At 47.8% G+C, this 19,318-nt stretch overlaps 1 protein-coding gene across 1 annotated transcript in view; it reads left to right on the top strand.

Annotated features, from left to right (window-relative positions):
• Nucleotides 1-19,318, top strand: part of LOC144138671 (stearoyl-CoA desaturase 5-like) — a 32,081-nt gene that overhangs the window by 8,687 nt on the left and 4,076 nt on the right. Inside the window, exons 2-5 of the mRNA XM_077671063.1 lie at nt 7,728-7,962; nt 11,241-11,371; nt 13,872-14,077; nt 14,835-15,105. Of these exons, the coding sequence (XP_077527189.1) occupies nt 7,728-7,962; nt 11,241-11,371; nt 13,872-14,077; nt 14,835-15,105 (843 nt within the window). The remainder of the gene's footprint in view (nt 1-7,727; nt 7,963-11,240; nt 11,372-13,871; nt 14,078-14,834; nt 15,106-19,318) is intronic.

Raw genomic sequence — 19,318 nt, 5'->3', positions numbered from 1 at the left:
AAAACGCTTCCCCGTTTCTTGCAGTTTACGTGGCGGTGGCGTCGTCATAAGGATACTAATCACAAGTTTGTGAAGTTCGTTTTCACCTGCACACTGACAACGGGCTTGTGCTTAGCAAATGCAACTTGCTGAACCCAATCGAAACAAGAGATTCTGTTGACAGAAGGTGGTAAGCAAGTGACGGAAACTTAAATTTAGAGCTAAATGCGTCCAGCTAATCTACGAGGCGTCCGTTAAGGAGGCGCTGCCAATTAATTTTGACCAGCTTTGAATCTTTAACGTGAGTTTTAGTATTCGGCCTACATAGAAACACCGCCGTCACAGGGAAAGCTGGTTGGTGAGTTAGAACTGGTCCAGATCAAGAATAACGAAATGAAATCCACCTCACGGCAGGCTACGTCTGATATCCTACCTGTTAAGTCTTTTCCGAAAGGTGACTATGCTGTCGTTGGAAAGGGGAGGACCTTTGTATTGATTAATATTTGTTTGAAATTTTATTCACTCTACGCACCTACTCATAACCCACCATAATTAAAACACTTCAGCGGCTGTCTGCTGCCCAAGGTATCACGGTTACCTGGGCAAAATAAAACTATGTATGGTTATTGCTCTTTCCAATGAATTTGAATCACACGCCCATTTTGTTTATTTACGCACTGAAACTACACTCGGGCTTTAAATAACGCTCAAACCCATGCACGCGTGAGTATACATATGCTCATATGCATACCAAGGAGGGACAGGGGAAGAGTTTGACTGTTTTGTTGATGAAGATGGTAATTGCTGTATTTTAGGAAAGAAAGTGGAGGAATTAGCATGCGCGTCGGGTGGCATTCGAACCCCCAACCTTCTGGTTACGCGTCTGATGCTTCGACTACCCAGCAACCGACGCTGCTGTATTCTCCTCCACTTTCCGGGGCATTTATGGTCTTTTACTGCAGTGTATACGCTTGCGAGTGGTACCAGCGCCGTTCCAGCAAGTCGGGGTGAAGGGGCCAGTTAAATTTCGCCTCCCCATCTTCTTGGCGAACTGATGGAGACGAAATAGTGATGTTCTTTTGATGCGCGAGCCGAGAGGACGATCTCGACTCGCTCCGATGACCGACGACCGATGCTTGGAGCGGGTGAGGGATGAGGACTGCCTTCCTTGCTGGATATTAGATTTATTTACACTATATACATTACTCCAAGTATCTACATCAGGACAGAGTGACGGTTACATTGTCCATCTGCCCTCAGCAGCCTGTTCGGCCGAGATCTATACTGAACTAGATCCCCTCTCGACCGACCCTCGACAAAACCCAACACTCCGGTTTTGATACCAAAAACCCCGCCTCCAAAAAGGGGGCGTTCAAGAAAGAGAGAAAAATCTTTCAAAACAATTAATACAAATCATTGATTGGCCACAGGAACCAGCCAATCACACACATGTCCCCACCTGCGGTCACGTGACCCAATACTCTCTCTTATGCACTCATAGTGCGTTTCCCACGCACGCTATTACACCTGACGAGCAAATACAGGACGTCTGCGTCCTAAAGTGGACACACCATTACGTTCAGCGGGCGGCATCTGCCCAAAAGCCAAGCCGACGGCTTGGAGCGGTCTTCGCGCGGCTAACCTCCTCCCGCGTCCTCGCCTTGGCGCCTTGTCTGCGCGCGCGCCGGGACAAAGAGGGAGTCGTTGCTAATCCCCTCCCAGACTAAAGGGGCGCCGCCGCCCGCCTGAACAGCCCACGGGAAGAGACGCTGCCAACCCAGGCGACCGTCGTCGAGGCGAACGACCCGTCGACGAAGAGCGCCAGGCGCCGGCCTCGCAAATTCTCAAAAACTTACACCGCGCGCCTTTTCGACACTAAGAGACACACCGTCATTCAGCTTCCCGTCAGCTTGTCATGCCGAATGACCCAGCCACCTCCGACGCGACAGATATACTCAGGCTAATCGCCCCCGTCTTTTGACACACAAAAGGACGGGCACAAAACACGCTCTCCGCGTCTCCGAACTTGGCGTCCGTGCGGCTACATGAAAGGGACACGGGATAGCAGCTACCAGCGGAGGCGACGCGGATACATGAGCCCCCGGCGGCTTTCATTAATTAAATAGGAGCCCGAACTTAACAGGGCCTTCTTTTTAGTGCGCAGCCCTTCGGCGGCCGTCTCTGGGCTGAGCCGGTTGTCAGCGTAACCGAGGGAACGATGGCCTGTGCCAATGAGTGAAAGAGAAAGCAAAGAAGGAGAGTGTTGTGAAATTGGGAGGGGGGGGGGGTTAAGGCGGTTAGCAATGGCGTTTAATTTTTTAATGATTCGCGGCAAGTAATTAGGAGTCACAAAAGATTGTGCCCTTCAACAACGGGAGGACTAGGCGCTGACCGCTCTATCACATGTTCTGGGAAGTCCATGAAAACATGTCTGACGTCACCTGGTACACCGCACGTTGGACACAGGGGCGACAAGCGGGTGTTGATATCCCTTCGCGGGCCAACTTGCCAGCGGCTTCGCTTCCCAATACCTGTCAATGGAGGAGCCACTGAAACAGAGTACTGAGGGAGAGGCGCGAGAAGCGTGGACATATCCTCTCTGTGGGAGCTCTATGGCTCACTTAACGACCGTTAGAATGGCCCCTGAAGAGTAAAGGCGCAACCACATGCGACGTTTTGGTCGCGTTTGGAGACCGTCCGCGGCGACGCGCGTTCAGCGCGCGCCACCAAATACACAGCAGCGCGCTCGGAGCGCCGGTGTCTGCGCATCCCAGATTTTCGGTCCGTTTTCGGCGTCTGCGCCGGATGTTGCTATCCTCAATTTCCGGTCTCCCTCCGCACGCAACATGGCGGCTCTTTATTTGGCGGCTCTTTAGCACTTTATTTAATAGAACATCAATTTAACGTGTTTTGTTTGTTGAGGTTTTGATTATTCTTAAGTTTATTAGGAATGACTTAAACAGAACGATACTGCCTTTACCAAAGTAAGTCTGGCAACTTGGATCGGAGAAGCGCTCTTCGCGCGTCTCTTGTGGTTGCTCGCCCTCTCCAACGCCCGTTCCGCGTCGGCGCCAGGCGCCGCAGACGGCCGCAAGACGCGACCAAAGCGTTGCATGTGGTTTCGCCTTAAAGTGTAAAACAGCTCCATTTTACCGGTACTCACCTTCGGTGCAGAAACTTGGAGGCTCACTGAGAGGTTTCAATTTAAATTGAGGACGACTGAGCGAGCAATGGAACGGAGGGTGATAGGTGTAACGTTAAGGGACAAGGAGAGAGCGATGTGGGTCAGGGAACAAACGCGTGTTAAGGACATGTTAGTAGAAGTTAAGAAGAATAAGTGGGCGTGGGCAGGGCATGTAAGGGGAAGGAAAGATAACCGTTGGCCATTAATGGTAAGAGAGTGAAGGCAAGCGTTGCAGGGGGAGGCAGAAAGTTAGGTGGGAAGGTGAGATCAAGGAGTTTGCAGGGATAATTTGGTAGCAGTTAGCACAGGACCGGGATAATTGGAGATCTATTGGAGAGGCCTTTGCCATGCAGCGGCCGTAGAAAGGCTGGTGATGATGAGGAGGAGAATGATGGAAAGCCGCACTCGAAGTGATCGGCAATGCGTGTGATGCGATGTTACATTACGGCATTGTCATCCAATCTTTACAGCAGCTCCGTAATGATGCTCATGTATAAAAGCCTCGAAAAAGCACTACCACCGCCATACAACATAATATTATTTTAAGTTTTGTGACTGTAATACAAATAAAACGTAATAACATGGCGACGATGACACTTTACATCTTCAAGATACTGATGTTATGTCATTCGAGTTTCTTCTTTTTTCTTCTTCTTCTTCTTCTTCTTCTTCTTCTTCTTCTTCTTCTTCTTCTTCTTCTTCTTCTTCTTCTTCTTCTTCTTCATCGTCGACGTCGTCGTCATTGTCGTCGTCGTCGTCCTCCTCCTCCTTCTCCTCCTCCTCCTCATCATCATCATCCTGCTCAGGTCCACTGCAGGACGAAGACTTCTCCCATTGACCTCCAACCTCTCCTGTCCGGCGCTGCTCACCATGTGAAAAATATCTCGCAGCAATGCCGTTGGATGATTGTGCGGCTGCGCTGACTTGTCGCATTATATATGATCGAATAATTACGTATTGAAGTAGTCCTAGTTTTTCGACGGCAACTTCAAAGCCCGCTCGCAGTTTAACACACCTAGGCGCTTTATACTCAATACAATGTCCTCGATCCCCCCCCCCCCCCCCCCCCCTTTGAACTTAATAGTAACTAACAGGGGATGTCATGACTTCGTGGAAAGTAACCGCCATTTTGATGTACATCAATATCAAGTCCAGTCCCTGGTAATGTATATATAGCCTGTGTAGGTTGGAAATAAAAATAATTTTAGCTACATTGCAGGGGTGACTTTGAAATGTATCAAGCGAGCGCGCATATGGGTTTACTTTCGCGCCTTGAAATAGAAATCAAGGTATTCTCACGAGGAACTCATTCTGCTTTCGAATGAGATTAATTCCCGCGAAAGCAAGCGCACCTTGAGTCTCCCGTGTGCGTGCCCGATCCCTTCACTCCAGCGCGCCAGAACAATGGGCGGAGAGCGGTAGTTAGCGGCACATGTGCCGGTGAAGCGGCGCCGAATTTCACGCAAGCCACAGACGTCATGCACGTCTCGCGAGTATTCTAGTAACTTATTATTTCAGGTGATGAAGGAGGACACAATGGCATGACGCATCTCGCCATTACGTTTGGTTGAAGTCTGAGAAATTATTCGCTCATGGAATAAAAGGACGCGCGACACATCGCTGAGAGGGTACGCGCCTGCTGGTTTAGGCGTGCGCATCGGTCTACCGCGGTATATTAGCAGACTGCAGCGACACCCTGCACTCTACAACCCCAAAGTGCTCAACGCATAGTTGTTTTCGTTTCCAGCGATACTCAGCAACGCGAATTACATAGGATGATTCAAACGTTGTGAGTAAACCGTGTTGCGACGAAAATTATAGCGCGGTCTTCTACAGTGACTAGCTGTGGCGGCAAGAGAGTTATTTAAAATGGCAGCGAAAACGTATACGTGTCTCCACCCTGTATTGCGGACGCGCGTGACTTGAAGCACCCCACTCGCCGCGGGTATGCTCGCGATTGGTGCACCAAACACGTAGCTCGCCGCTGCCTTTGGCGCGGGGATCTACTTTGCCGCATTATATGCTATCTACAAAGTGATTCTCTGGTGGAACATCTGAATTTGAATTTTTTTATTTCCATTTCGCGTTAAACAATAGCGTTGACCATACAAGGTTACAGAAGAAGGTCCCAGAGCCAGAGACTGGAGGGCGACCTCCTGCTGTCAACCGAAGGGAGACACAGGTATATCGTTTATAATTTGTGTAACATGTCATAAAATAATGACATACCTTTATAACCCGTATAACAGGTTATAAGTAATTACAGAGGAGCTGTTAGAGGGTACGATATGAAGAAAAGTGCGTCCGTCGACAAGGTGTGTTGCGGCAAAGCCAACTTTATTGTTAATGCTCTGTAGCTCTCAATCTAATGTGGGTATCTTGACAAAAGTCATTCGGAAATAGGCCGCTAGGACGACGAAATGGCAATAAATTACAGACTCAAGTGCCTTAAGACCACTTTTACGAGCTTCCGCACAACTGAAGGGAAACTCGTAACTGTCACGTGCACAGAAGATATGCCAGTTCACCCGGAAGGTTTTTCTTGTGCTGACAAGGCGCACCGATTGTCAATCGTGAAGACACACTTGATCTACTTTGAAAAGAAAGGGGAAAAATGAGGGCCCTATCGCTCTGTTAAGAAGGGTGACCAGCGGAGCGGGGCTCAGTACAAGTGCACGAAACAATCACGTTTGTAAATTGCGATTGAGCTTGCTTCCTAGTCAATTATCCGAATGAAATTAGGATGGAGTAGAGTTTTATTCTAGCGTACGAGCATGGCGCCATGCGTTTTCTTCCCATAAAAGCCCATTTATTGACAGTAGACGGAAATTCCGCAATATTTATAACTACCTTGTGAACTACGTAATTACAAAAAGTAAAGGAAATTCTATCGCCGTAATTACACAGTCGGCCTAGCGGGCATTTTTAGGGTGTTTTTTTTTTTTTTTTTTCAAGATACTTACATGAGATTAAGAGCTACAGAGCATTCACCAGGAAGTTGGCTTTGCCGCAACACACCTTGTCGATGCACAGTTTTTTTTTTTTTTTTTCAGATCTTAGCCTATAACGGCTCCGCTGTAATTAGTGTAATTCGCGACCACTATATCACTTCCTAGGTAACATATATTCATACAATATTGTTCCCCGCGTAAAAGGCGGCCGCGAGCTATACGTGTTTTGTTGCACCATTTGTGAGCAGGCCTGTGGCGATGACCGCACGGCGCCACTACGGCTGTCGCGAATATCGAAAGCACATCACAAGAAGCGAGTGACCATCGAGATGCCTGATACGAAGGACCGGCTTGCCAAAAGCGAACCTGATACGATATACTAGCAGGCGCGCTGATATACTATCCGGTGCTGATACGATATACTGGCTTTCCGAATTTCTCACTCGCGGATTTATTTTTGAATTTCATGATCTGACGGCTTTCTCATCAAAAAACAAACAATCTTCCCGATTTTTGTTTTGTTTCGAATTAAGGTAAATTCAATTATTTTACTCTTTTGTTACCACTGATAATAAATAACCACCAAGATCGGGGAGTCGGTTTTAGTTTATTTTACTTCCATAAGCTCGCAATCCGTACATTTGCTTTTCCCCTTTAATTTTATGGAGCCCCCTAGAGCTGGTCGCTTCTTTCAGGCTTTATAAATGTTCAGACTATTCTGCCGATTTCACGGTCCTTAGATAACACAGGAGGAGCTCGGCTGCAGGGCTTAACAGCAAATAGGTGATACATTAACTCAAAAGCTTTTTGTTCCCCTCGACAAAGTAATCTACTAAAAGGCAAGGCTTAAACAGAGCTCTACGAGTCCAACAATAACAAGCCCTTGCGCGATCAGCCGGAGACATTTGCTTAATTACGTACTTAAACAATTCACGGCTAATTTAGACCGAGCTAGAGCATGTGTGTTTTTCCGCCTTCACTCACGTGCCTCTGGCAATGCCTTTTCCTTTGTCTCAAGCAATACGCCAAAAGGAGCAGCAGACGGTTGTGTGAAAAAAATATCACCGGGGACAGCTAAAACGCCGAGTTATGATTGCCTGACTCGGAAGTTACGACGACAGCTCATACCACCATTGTTGTTAGGCACAACGCGCCGCTGTCGCCAATTCCTCAGCGTGAAAGCACACATGCGTGCCAACTATAGAGCCTCTAGATAAGCCACCCTATGAGCAAGTGGTCCCACTTCCACGTGGCGTGTTCGCGTTTGTCTGTGTCATTCAGCAGTACGCCCCCACAGCGCTAGTTTCCGCTTCCAAAGCTGTAAGAGGCCCGACTCAACACTACCCCTAATTGCGAACGCCCGCTTTGTCCAGGGTATCTGGTGCACAATTATACAGGTAGGTCATGCTCTGCGTATTGGCCGTTTTTGCTGATTACAAGACTTTCCTCGCCATTCCTCGCCGCCCTTGTCTCTTCGCCGCGTCGCCTGACCGGGGCCCCGCTGAATGCACGCGAGTGGGTCCGTGCCACCCTTCGTGAACAAACGGGCAATTTGGCCACCTTATTCCGGCCAGAGCATATACCCGCCATTGTGCGGCGCGGCTGTCTCGCAGACCACCGTAACCAGCACCTCAGTGACGGAGAGGAAAAGACAGGACGGGGATGACCGCGAGCAGCCGCCACCTAGCGACGACGGCGACCTCGGCGAGAGCAAGACCGTCTCCCAGGCTCCCGTAAAGACCGAGATCGTGTGGCGCAACGTGTGGCTGTTTGTTTTCCTCCACGCCGGCGCTGCCTGTGGCCTGTACTGCGCCCTCTTCACGGCCAAGTGGCAGACCAGCCTCCTGGGTAAGGTCTTCCTTGCACCCTTACAGCGGCGACGACCTCACTCCGCGGACAAGCGAGCTTTCGGTGGAGAGCAAGCAAATGCAGACAAGAAGTACACGCAGGACGACGTGCACTGTGTGATCTGGGCAAACAACCTCTAAGAAAGTTTTGTCTTTTATTATAATTCACCCGAAATCCAACCGCAGCGGATGCCTGCGCAGACAAAGCTAGTTCGAATCAAGGGTAGTGAGTAGGAACTGGTTAGCCGTCAAAGTGGCAAAAAGGAGGGTAGAACAGCGGAGGAGAATCAAAGAATTCATCTCCAAAATCATAAACGACTTAACCATCGTTTATGCTAGCAGCCCTAAGTTCAGGACAAGACGGAGTGGCTTTCATAGTTTAAGCAACACTGTAAAAACAATCCGTAATTTTACGGACAAATTACGGACCAGATGGCCATAATAAAACAGAGGCGTGTTCCGTTTGATGCAGAACAAAAAAAAAAAGAAAACACCCGTAATTTAAAAGAAGTGCGCTCCGTCCCTCAGTATACGGATGCTCTCTCCGTTACACGTCAAACGGAATCTTTTTCTGCTTTGCAAAATACGGGCGTTTCCTCTGTATGATGCAGAACAGAAACAGATCAGTTTATTAATAACTGCACGAAATATATTGTCGTGTCGATCGTCGGGAATCGATCGAGGAGCGAAAACTGCGCCCCGACAACATTCGTGGCGTAATGAATGCGGCTCTGTTTCGTTAGTGTCTAAATTGTCGTACACTTAAACTTAGCAAGGACCATGAGGCCCATACCGCTTAACACGAGCACTGTATCTTGTCTTTACGACGCTCCGGCGACGTCGCTGCCCCAGACCTGCAAACTGCACCCGCGTGTGTGACCGGCACGCTTGTAAAAAATATAAGGTCATTTGCGTGCAGAAGCAAAGTTGCGGAAGGTAATGTAGTTCTTAAGGAATCAATATATGCCGAAGTGTTTAGCCTAAAGCTTAAACCCAAAGCACAGCAAGCACTATTCATGCAGTGCGAAATCGCAGTCGCAGCCAGTCACACATTTTTGCGAGCGCTTTCTCGAAACAGCGGAGTTGATGGCGGTCAACTATTGTGGGGGCTTCGCGGAACCTTACTGCGCAAGCGCTATTTAAGAAATCGCACTTTATCAGCCAGGAAATGTGTAAGCCAGCTAGTAAACACCGATGTATGGCACACGCAGGGTGGGCATCCGTACAGGTTGTTCGGCACAAGTGCAGCGTTCGTACGGTGATGCAGTGGTCTCGAGCGTCGTGACCATTCGATCAACGTCGCGGGTTCGATTCCTCGTCGAAGTGTTTTTTTTTTTCTTTTCTGAAGGTTCTATTAATTACGGAAAGACGTGCTTTTTGAAACGGAGTGTGTTTTGTTACGGCCTTTCCGTACTACGGAATGTCCGTTCTTAAAATTCTTTCCGTTGTCTAAATTACAAAAATGGGTCCGGCAACATTTTACCAGCAGCTTTCTCCGTAAAATTGGCCATTTTTATTTACAGTGAATCGCTTCCATCGAGTCAGATTAAAAAAAAACAATTATCATCGTCTTCCTGTTCATTGCCATTGCATATTTATCCTTCTTCGCTTGGCTACAGGGAGTTGCTTATCAAACGCGCTAATTTATTTGCGTTCATTCTAAAAAAATGCTTCACTAAAGCGGATGTGTGGACTCTGAACTACAGATAGGCGGCTTTACCAGATGCATTTATTAATAAAGATAGAACGTCGATTTGAATAAATATAGGCTGAAATAAAAAAAAATGTCAAAATACTAAGCAATTGCGTTGTACGAGTTAAGCGTTCGCCATTCGCAACGCTATTTGCGTAATGCTTTGTCAAACCGATGCTTGTCGGAGGTACTCCATTGCTACTAAATTCCATCAAAGCATATTACGTGTTCATGTCCCAGCATGCGGGGCGACCTACCAACCGGGGTGTCCACAGCAATGCACGGCGGGAAGACTTCGCCAAACAACGACACCAGCATCGCGCCCGTTTAATCAGAGCGATTACGCGCTAATCCACCCGTCTGTAGTGCATCCAGGCCACCACGGCATGCACAGCAATGCAACCGTCGCCTCCAACGATGCTTGCAGACAGCATCCTGCGGATAGCGGGCTTGCAAGTTGGCGTTAGGTGGTTTGACGCCAACCGGAGGAAGCAGAACAATTTGTACAGCGAATCTGTATATGGCTAGATCCAGCAGACGGCCTCCGGTGACCGACAGAGCTCAGCGCATGGAAAAAATCACCGAAAAATAATGCCAGGTTTAAGGCCTCCAAATTTTTATATACGCCTGCTTATATTTCCCCCCGAAGAAAGTCTGCCCAGCAATGCATTTGTGTTTAGAGGTGAAGCCGACTTTAAAAAGATCGGTGTGAGCTTTGTTTGTGTAAGTTGGCTTTCCCACATTGCGTGCTGCACAGTGAAGCAAGAGCATATACGGGGGGAGTGCGGTGGCAGCCCCCCTTTATACCCCTCTCCACCTCAGCCGCCTCTTTCCCGAGTCGTGTATGCTCCTCGCCACGCGCGGCGTCTCTCTCCCCCCTGAGACTGCGCGATGCCGCGCTCTCTTCGGCGGCCACCTGTGCTGCGCACTAGAGTGCGCCATGATTGTTGTAGCCGCGCTGGAGTAAAACGTCGTTGTTTCTACTCACCATTCGTGTGTGTACTCGGTGTCTAGCGTAGATATCGCACCACTTTACTTGTAATTCAACATAGCGAATTCCCAATATAGCTAAACTCTAACATAGTAAATCAGAGCGCCAGCTTCGCTGGACTTCCCTCTTCACAGAGTTGAAGGGGTGCGAATTTTTCCATAGGGCAAGGTTGGGCGTGGACGGAGGGCTATTCCTGTCTTATGAGACGAATTTTTATTACATCCCTGAATACGTCATTAATTTGCGCGCCACACACGAGGAAGTTCTTCCAATTGTTCGTATGATGATGATGATGTAAGGCTGGATAAAGTGCGGACAAACGAAGCAACCACCCAATTACTAGATGGTGGCTAAGTAGTCTAAGAGAGTTTCACGTTAAAACTTTCTGTAATATTCTTCCCTTGTGAATGTTGTTTGCAATCATTGCAGGAGAATTGCTTTCAGGTAAGACTGGATATATAGAAAATTCAGGAGTTTCCGCACTGGACCTTTCCCATTTGCGGTTTGTCACCCACTTCAGTTCAAGCCTCTAAAATCACATGCGCACTGAAAGTGGGCAGGAAGTAAGCAAGTCTTGTTCGCTCCGTGTGCGCAGCTTTCATTGGTCTCGGCATCTCGGGTGTCGGCTCTTCAGTTGCGGCTCATCGCCTTTGGTGTCATCGCACGTTCAAGGCGAAGCTCCCACTTCGGATACTACTCATGGTCGCCAACTGCTTCGCTCTGCAGGTGAGCCTAGACTGTGCGATGGAAAGCGGGGGGATGTTAGCGGCATCACACTATGGAGAATCTCATCGGCACTCCTTAGGCACTTTAGTGAAACTGGAGCGCTAACGGAGAAATCCTCATTCCCATATAATTTCGCTTCCTTAATCCCACTTCAAAGCTATAGTAATTTTGCCGTGTGCATTTACCTAAACGCATCGTTCTGAAATTGCAAAAAATGACATGACACATCTATCTCGATGGAGGAATGAACCAACTCTACACCCGATAAAACCGCAGGAAGCTTGTCTATGCATTGTCCGCTTGTACGGGTTTTCTGTATCTTAAGTGCATTCTGAATTCTTTAAGTACGACTGCCTCCAGCTGTACACGTGCGATGAACTGAATCTTAGAAATTAGTTTAGGTTCATTTATCTTTCATTCAAATGGTTTAGTCTGTCATCAATTGAGGCTCATTCCGATAAATTAAGATGCTTGTTATTTCTTTATGAAGAGCTTCCCTATAACTATTTCGAGACTTTTAACAACAACGGCACCGACAAGCATTTTCAAAGGCACCATTCAGATTATGAGGAGTGCCCGAAAAACGCAGGAATCCTACGTATTTGCCGGAACTCGCGCGGAAGAGCATGCGAGAAGGTTTGCTTCAAACGCCCCATCTATGACTGTATTGGAGATTCATGCATTTGAAGAGTGGCGTTCACAACTACAAAAAATGCATTATCAGAAGAAATAAACTCTTGAGGGACAGCCGCATAATGAACTGTGGTGTAGCTAAAAAAAACAGAAACAAAAATGATAAAAAAAAAACCTGCGGAACAAACACAAAAAATTCAGCGTAATGGCACTGCAGCACCTTTCCCAACGTTCTGTCAACTTTTTTTTTCGAACGCCTGACGAGAGTTTGTAAACCCCAGCCGAATATTACTCCCCTATACGCGCATCAGGTAACTTAAGAACCCGCTGGAAAGATGTAGTCTCCTTTCCCTGCGTTCTTCACAATCCGGACATTCTTAAACTGTTTATGGGATGTCGCACGAATAATATTTCACTATTGGCCGTAACAAAAACTGGAGTGCTTCTTTAAAAAGATCGCGCAACAATACGAAAGAGAGCAAATCACTGAGTGCCGCTCTGTGGTGTCTATAACTGAAGCTTTCGTAGTGCTTCCAGTCACTAAAGAAAGAGAGCAACGCCACTATTTCAGGGTACTTGTAAGACTAGAAAGTTTGTGCATAGGAAAATATTGTACATTTTCTTTTGTCATCAAAGCGGAACCACTTTTTTCATTTCTCCATGTGTGGGGTAAAGAAAATGCAGGTAAACAACATAGCGATATAGACAAAAAACAGAACTCGAAAGGTATAACTCGCATGAGACTCCAGTTGATTTTTCAAACTAACCTGTAACGAATGAAACAACAACACAGGAAAATCACGGACTAAAAATGTTTCAAGGGCTCAATCAACAATGAGCGCTGCACTCAGTTCTGGTATGGTCAGAATGGCGGGAAAAGAAAAAGAATTATCACAGATATTACTGTTTTTCGCCGATAACTATCATAATGCTGTGGCCTTCAAGGTTAGCCTTCCGCTGTTAAAGGTGTCTGTTTATTTGAAATATCGTAAGAAACAAGCCTCGCCCATGACGTGAGAGCACTCAAATTCAGGCTCCAGTTTCAAATACTTGCCCAAAAACCGAATTAAAAAGCACTTCCTTCTTTGTAAATTTTATTTATTTTTATTTTGTATACAATGCATAATGAAACAAATGCAATGAGGCAGTGGAAATGGACAACGCAATGAAAAAAAAAACTACAAAGTGCGATAAAAATACACTGAACATTTTAAATGTATTGTGAAACATTCAATGGACATATGTATCCGAATATATATTTAGTTTCTCAGAGTTCTTAAATGTAGCTCATGAAATTGTTGAGTCCTTCAAAATTATTTTACCTCGAAAGGCATGGTATTCATGTGAGTGCATGACAGCAGCTCGAGAGAACCTACAAGCCTGAGGGGTTAGAATCTTTTGAAATCACGCGCAGAGGTAAGTGCAGGCATTGCGTCCAACTTCAAAGCACAAATTAAGGAACTCTGTGGTGCGTACGTCGGGCAAAATTAACTCTATTTTCTGACCATCCAAGACAAATTTTTGGGCATATTAGAGCAGCTTTAAACGTCGAAGCTAAAGCTGTATCGCTGCTGTTGGCCGGCTTCCTTTCCGTTGCAGCAAGAAAGGCGAGACTTGAAGTATCTGTTGCTGCAAGCAAATCACGCTGTGTCGCTCTTCTGCTCGTACTGACTGTAGCTTTCGAAGTGCTTCCAGGTACGAAGGAAAAAGTGAGAGAGTTTATCGGGTGTGTTGCAGGAAACCTTCAGGTGTGTTCACTGGGGCGTCGTGTTAGAAGGCTACCCATCTAGCGACAGAAGCTTTGTTGGCGGGCCAATATTCCGGTTCACCGTTTTTTGTTTGCCCTTGTCTTTCCCGGCGAGTGCAGAATGACATCTACGAGTGGACGCGTGACCATCGGCTGCACCACAAATACTCTGACACGAATGCTGACCCGCACAACATCAACCGCGGCTTCTTCTTCGCGCACATGGGCTGGCTCATGTGCAAGAAGCACCCGGAAGTGTTCCGCAAGGGCGCAACCATCGACTGCTCCGACGTGCTCGCTGACCCCGTGGTCGCCTTCCAGAGGAAGTGAGTAGTCAGGCAGCCGGGCAACTGGCTCTGGGCCGCCTTTTGAGAGTGATTTATATACTAGCGCGAACGATTGGTGACTCATTCAAGAAAATACGCGACGGACAGCTCGCTCACTCACTCACTCACTCACTCACTCACTCACTCACTCACTCACTCACTCACTCACTCACTCACTCACTCACTCACTCACTCACTCACTCACTCACTCACTCACTCACTCACTCACTCACTCACTCACTCACTCGCTAACTCACTCGCTAACTCACTCACTCACTCACTCACTCACTCACTCACTCACTCACTCACTCACTCACTCACTCACTCACTCACTCACTCACTCACTCACTCACTCACTCACTCACAAATTGGTTTTTAAATTGGCGTCTCAAAATTTCCACCATCCGCCTATTTTCTTAAGACAAGATGCGGCAGAGTGAATGCGCAGCTTTATGCATTGGGTCTGAAATCATTGCCTTATACAAAGGGCCATCGAGATGCAGTTAAACATGAACGCGCCAATACCGATTGAGTGCGCGAACGCTGCAGGATATCTTCATAAATATATAGCAAATGCCGCGAATAACGCTGCAGTTACAGAGGGATATGGCTTAGCACGGCCAGAAAACAGTGCCGTTATTAAAACCTCTGAAAATACTTAATTGTAATCTGTGCGTTGCCGTTCATTTCGTCCTGCTTGCGTCTGAATCCTTGCTCACTGCTCCCTCCCCGTTCCCTGCCACGCTTCCGGCCGCAGGTACTACGTGCCCCTGGTGACGTTCTTCTGCTTCGTCCTTCCCACGCTGGTGCCCATGTGGCTCGTGGGCGAGACCTTCTGGAACGCACACTTGGTGAACGGCCTGCTTCGCTACACCGTCAGCCTGCACATGACCTGGCTGGTGAACAGCGCGGCGCACACCTGGGGCTACCGGCCCTACGACAAGCACATCGCCCCCACCGAGAACCCGGCCATGGCGTTCGGCCTGTTCGGCGAGGGCTTCCACAACTTCCACCACGCCTTCCCGCAGGTGGGTCACCACTCGTTCAGACCTTCCTTCAGGGGTGAGGGGGAGGATGCTAATAAAGAAAATACAACTAGAAATAGCATACTGTAGAGAAGAAAGAGCGCTTCATTCCGTCATCTCCGCCTTGTTTACCTAACAGGTATTATGAAGCAAATAAAAGTTTAAATTCGAGTTTCACGCATCCAAGCTACACCTGGACGATGAAATATGCTGGGTGGAGGGCTACGGATTATCTTAAACCCCCTCGTGGGTAAAAACAAAGATTTAAAACATTGGCGCAGCTAGCACTAGTGGTACAAGGCTGGGAAGCTGGCGGCCCCTCTCCCTTCGTCGGAGAGGGGCCGCACCTCACAATCATTTCCGAACTTTCCGCTGAAAGTTCTCCACGACTGACGGAATGCGATAATGGCTCAATTAAATAAAGGAAAAAAAAAGATGATAGCTCAATTCGATAGTCTCCGGTTTCATAAGGCGAGGGACCCGCGTTCGATTCCGACCACGGGAAGCGTTTCTTTTCTTTTTTTTTTTTTTTTTTTGAATTGTTACTGTTCCCCGCCGCTGCTAACCCCATGCCCCTCGGGGCTTTGGGGTGTCCCAGTGGTTAGGTGGCCGGTTGCATGGCGTAAAGGTCCCGGGTTCGATGCCAGGGACCTCCCAAACCACATGTTTTTTTTTTTTTTTTTCATGCGGCGCGCGCTCCCAACACTTGCTCGAGGGCTCCTTGCCTTCTCGCCACTTTCCATCACACCTCGAAGAATTTCGGGGCGACGGACGGAAAGTGCTCGGCCTAAACAGCTCCGCTGTTAAAGTAAACGGGGCCACTGTGGATAACGCAGCGACGGCTACTGCAATAATAAATGATGATCAAGAAAATATGAACCGAGTTGATTAAATTGCACAATTCCTGATTCTCATATATGTATCAGTATTTGGGGTTTTTCCGCCACTATGTTTCAGTGGAGGTTCGCCACTGTAATATGAGGCAAAAGAACGTTGTCTAAATATCACACTCAACCCTCTTACCGAGCCAACCGATAGCGCCGCTAGCACAACCCGAGAAATAAAAATTTGTGAAGTGTACGAAAATCGCACCAGACAAAATCGCCATAGTTTGCTCCCTTGGGTAATAAATACTCGTGTAAATATTTTAATAAAACTCCCCTGTCCACTTTTTCCTAAGTAAAGACACCATCCTCGTACTACAATTATGCTGGTAATCAGTCGAATGCGCCTTGAGATCAATTTGTAAAGACTAAAAAACAAGTTATGCTCACACTTTTCCATTCATTAAAAATAGAAATTTTTCGCTGACATTTCTTCTCAAGAAATGAGATTCGTGCAGGTTAACGAAGATTGACGAAAAAGAAAGTGGGTAGTTTGGTCCATGAATTTTTTCCACTTGACGCGTTATTTTGCAAGGTGTAGCCCGAGCACTGGTTATACCGTAGCCTTGCACCTATTTGTCCGTGCACTGGATAACAAGTTTGAAGCCCGCAGTCTCGCAAGCTATGTTACGTCCTCTAGAAATCGCCCTAAAAATGGCGGCGCAAGAGGACACTCGGGGAGATGTGCCCTTTCGGAGATGGGTAGTCAGCATCGCTCTTGGCGCAAGGTCGCCGATTAAATGGGCGATTCGATTAAATGGACATCATAGTAAACACGTGTGCGAGGTCTGAGCTACATCATGCTGAGTTTTTAAATACGATGAAATGTCCCGTAAGAATCAATAGAGGATTCGGATATCGAAAATGCTCAACCATTCGCGGCGGGCAAAACCTCCTGGCTTGCTCTGCTCATCCAGTAGAAACGGCCTTGCGGTGTCCAATACAAGTTATACAAAAAGTGAATTCGGCACACTGCCTGTAACCTCGAAGACTGTGGGCTATGCTTAGCAAGGACCATACGGTAGCGTTGGCCGACCAAACTTATTTTAAAGTACAACACACCGTCCGTAACACCTTCTGGAAAACAGGACAGAGAAAGGGCGGGGGTAAAGGACGGGAGAAAATATTGCTCATGTTCTGCGTAATTTGGCTCTCAAAAGAGGCTTCATAATTTTTATAAGCCACAAACAAGCATAACTCAGCCAAACTACATTGCAATACAGGCGTCAAATGGGAATCCTGCCGGTGATTACTGAAGCGCCGCTGAGGTCTCCCGGCCCAGCTTCGCAAGTCCCGGCCGCGAGCCAACCTTGCGGGTGCGGATAAATTGTTACGGCGCCGCGGGAGGCCTCAGCAAGGAAGAATTCTTGTCCGGAAATCTAGATGGCACCACGTACACCGCGCTGCTGAATCTCGCTGCTGAGCCGCCCGCGGCTCTTTTCACGGGGAGCGTGGCTGTTCTTGAATGTGGGACGGGAATGGAGCTGCTTACGCAAAAGAGCGCGAGGTTTTTTTTGGTTCACTTCGAGAACTCATAGTAAGGGTTGCAAAAGTAAGGGAAACCAACCCGGGCAGTTTTACCGGAATAATGCCCAGCTTGGTAATCCTAAGACGTAAATAAAGCCTGCTATGAAGACAGAAGAATCAGCGTAGGGGGTAGATGCGGATATACGCCCGCGTAATATTTTGGAAACTGTTAGGGACATTGTAGTTGAAATTGACGCCTAGCACCAGGTTTCAGACCTGAGCAGGGATTCTCAAATCAGTTTTTTTTAGGAGAAGCTTGTATTGGCTGACTTCGGCCGTCGGTGGTGGCGTGCGCCGAACCGCCTTGCGTCAAAGCCAACTTTATCCATGTGCTCAAATGATGACGATGTTTGTGATGCCCATGAAGTATTGCGCGAGAACCCACTCGAGGGGATTGGACAGGGATGAAGTGTTGACTCTGCCTGTTGGAGCTATTAGATTGCATTATAGATTGAAACCCTCCCGGGATTCCCCTTCCCGGGCGCAGCTCTCGCTCTCCGTTCGCAGCGGCGCAGGCTAGCGCACAAGTATTATATCACGCCACAATGGGAGCCAATCAGCGTCGTTGTTCGCATCCCGCCACATCGCAGGTGCGGTCGCTCGCTCTCGTCGGGCAGTTCACCTTCTAGCGCGGCATGGGTAGGCCGCACGTGTTCGGTCCCCGGAACAGCGGGAAGCCATTGAAGAACGCAGACGTTTCCGATGATCGTAGAAGAACAATCTGCAACCCCGTATATCAAACATTTGAGTTCGCGTAAAGCTCAGTGAAATGAAAGGGTTTCGTTTTTGTCCATCGATGGTTTTGCTTTTTCATTTCGGCCATTTGGTTTTGATTTTGGCAGAAGGGTTTTCATTTTCGTTTTGCGGTCATTGCCTTTCGATTTTGGTCGTTTTCGTTTTCACTGAGGTCAAGCTTCGCGTGCTCACCTGTTTGTGGAGAGGAGTGGTTATAATTTTTTTTTTCCGTGGGAGTGGGTAAGTAATTATCTGGAACGTAATGCCCTAACAGAGCATCAGACCGCGACATAAACAGAAAACGCGCAACACCTTTAAAAGGGTGACAAGATAATACTGCCATCTGCTTATAAAAGAGCGCTGCAAAGTTCCCAATATGACACACAAAAAATAGTAAGATTTAATGACGGCTCCGTTTCCTCCCAAAGTACTGCTGCCGGTATGTCTGTGGCGTCCACGGGGCAAGCGTACTCGTTTCGTCAAGGGTGGGCAGCCGCTTCAGCGACAGCCGAGCTGTATGTGATCAAAGCAGCCATCCGAAATGTGCTAACCGCCAGCCACAAGCTCAACGGGTAACTCTCGGATGAGTTGCCCTTCAGGACAAAAAAAAAAAATGCCAGCCCGTAGCCCCCCATTCGCCAACATGCTGCCCTCTACGTTGTTGTTTACATCCATCAATCATTTGACTTATGCCGTAGGACATCGGATGACTTCTCAGTGGCTTCGCCAGCACTGCTGCATTTGGAGAAATGAGCAAGCGGATGAGGTGGTGCGTAATAGGCATTGGCATCAGAATGACGCGAAAGTGTTTCTTAAAACGCGATGCTTCGACTTTAGTGAAGGACTTCGTAACATGTTAACAGTAACGACTCAGGAGCCATCCAGAGAGTAGATATCTCTTTTTAAACTTTATTGGTTATGATGGTGCCAAAACACCAGAAAGTGGTGCACCCCATTCCCTAAATTGAAATCGCATTCCCGTCAACACCGCACTCGCGTTCGGGCATCCCTTCCATACTGACCTCACCTCCGGCCCTTATTGCGACAAGTACTAAACTGTGGAGACGAGC

The sequence above is a fragment of the Haemaphysalis longicornis genome, unplaced genomic scaffold (genome assembly GCF_048455015.1).
Source record: "Haemaphysalis longicornis isolate Haplotype H1 unplaced genomic scaffold, Haemaphysalis longicornis Haplotype H1 scaffold_1, whole genome shotgun sequence".
Lineage (NCBI taxonomy): Eukaryota > Metazoa > Arthropoda > Arachnida > Ixodida > Ixodidae > Haemaphysalis > Haemaphysalis longicornis.
The sequence above is the reverse complement of the archived record's forward strand: the minus strand, read 5'-3'. Positions and strand labels throughout refer to the sequence as shown.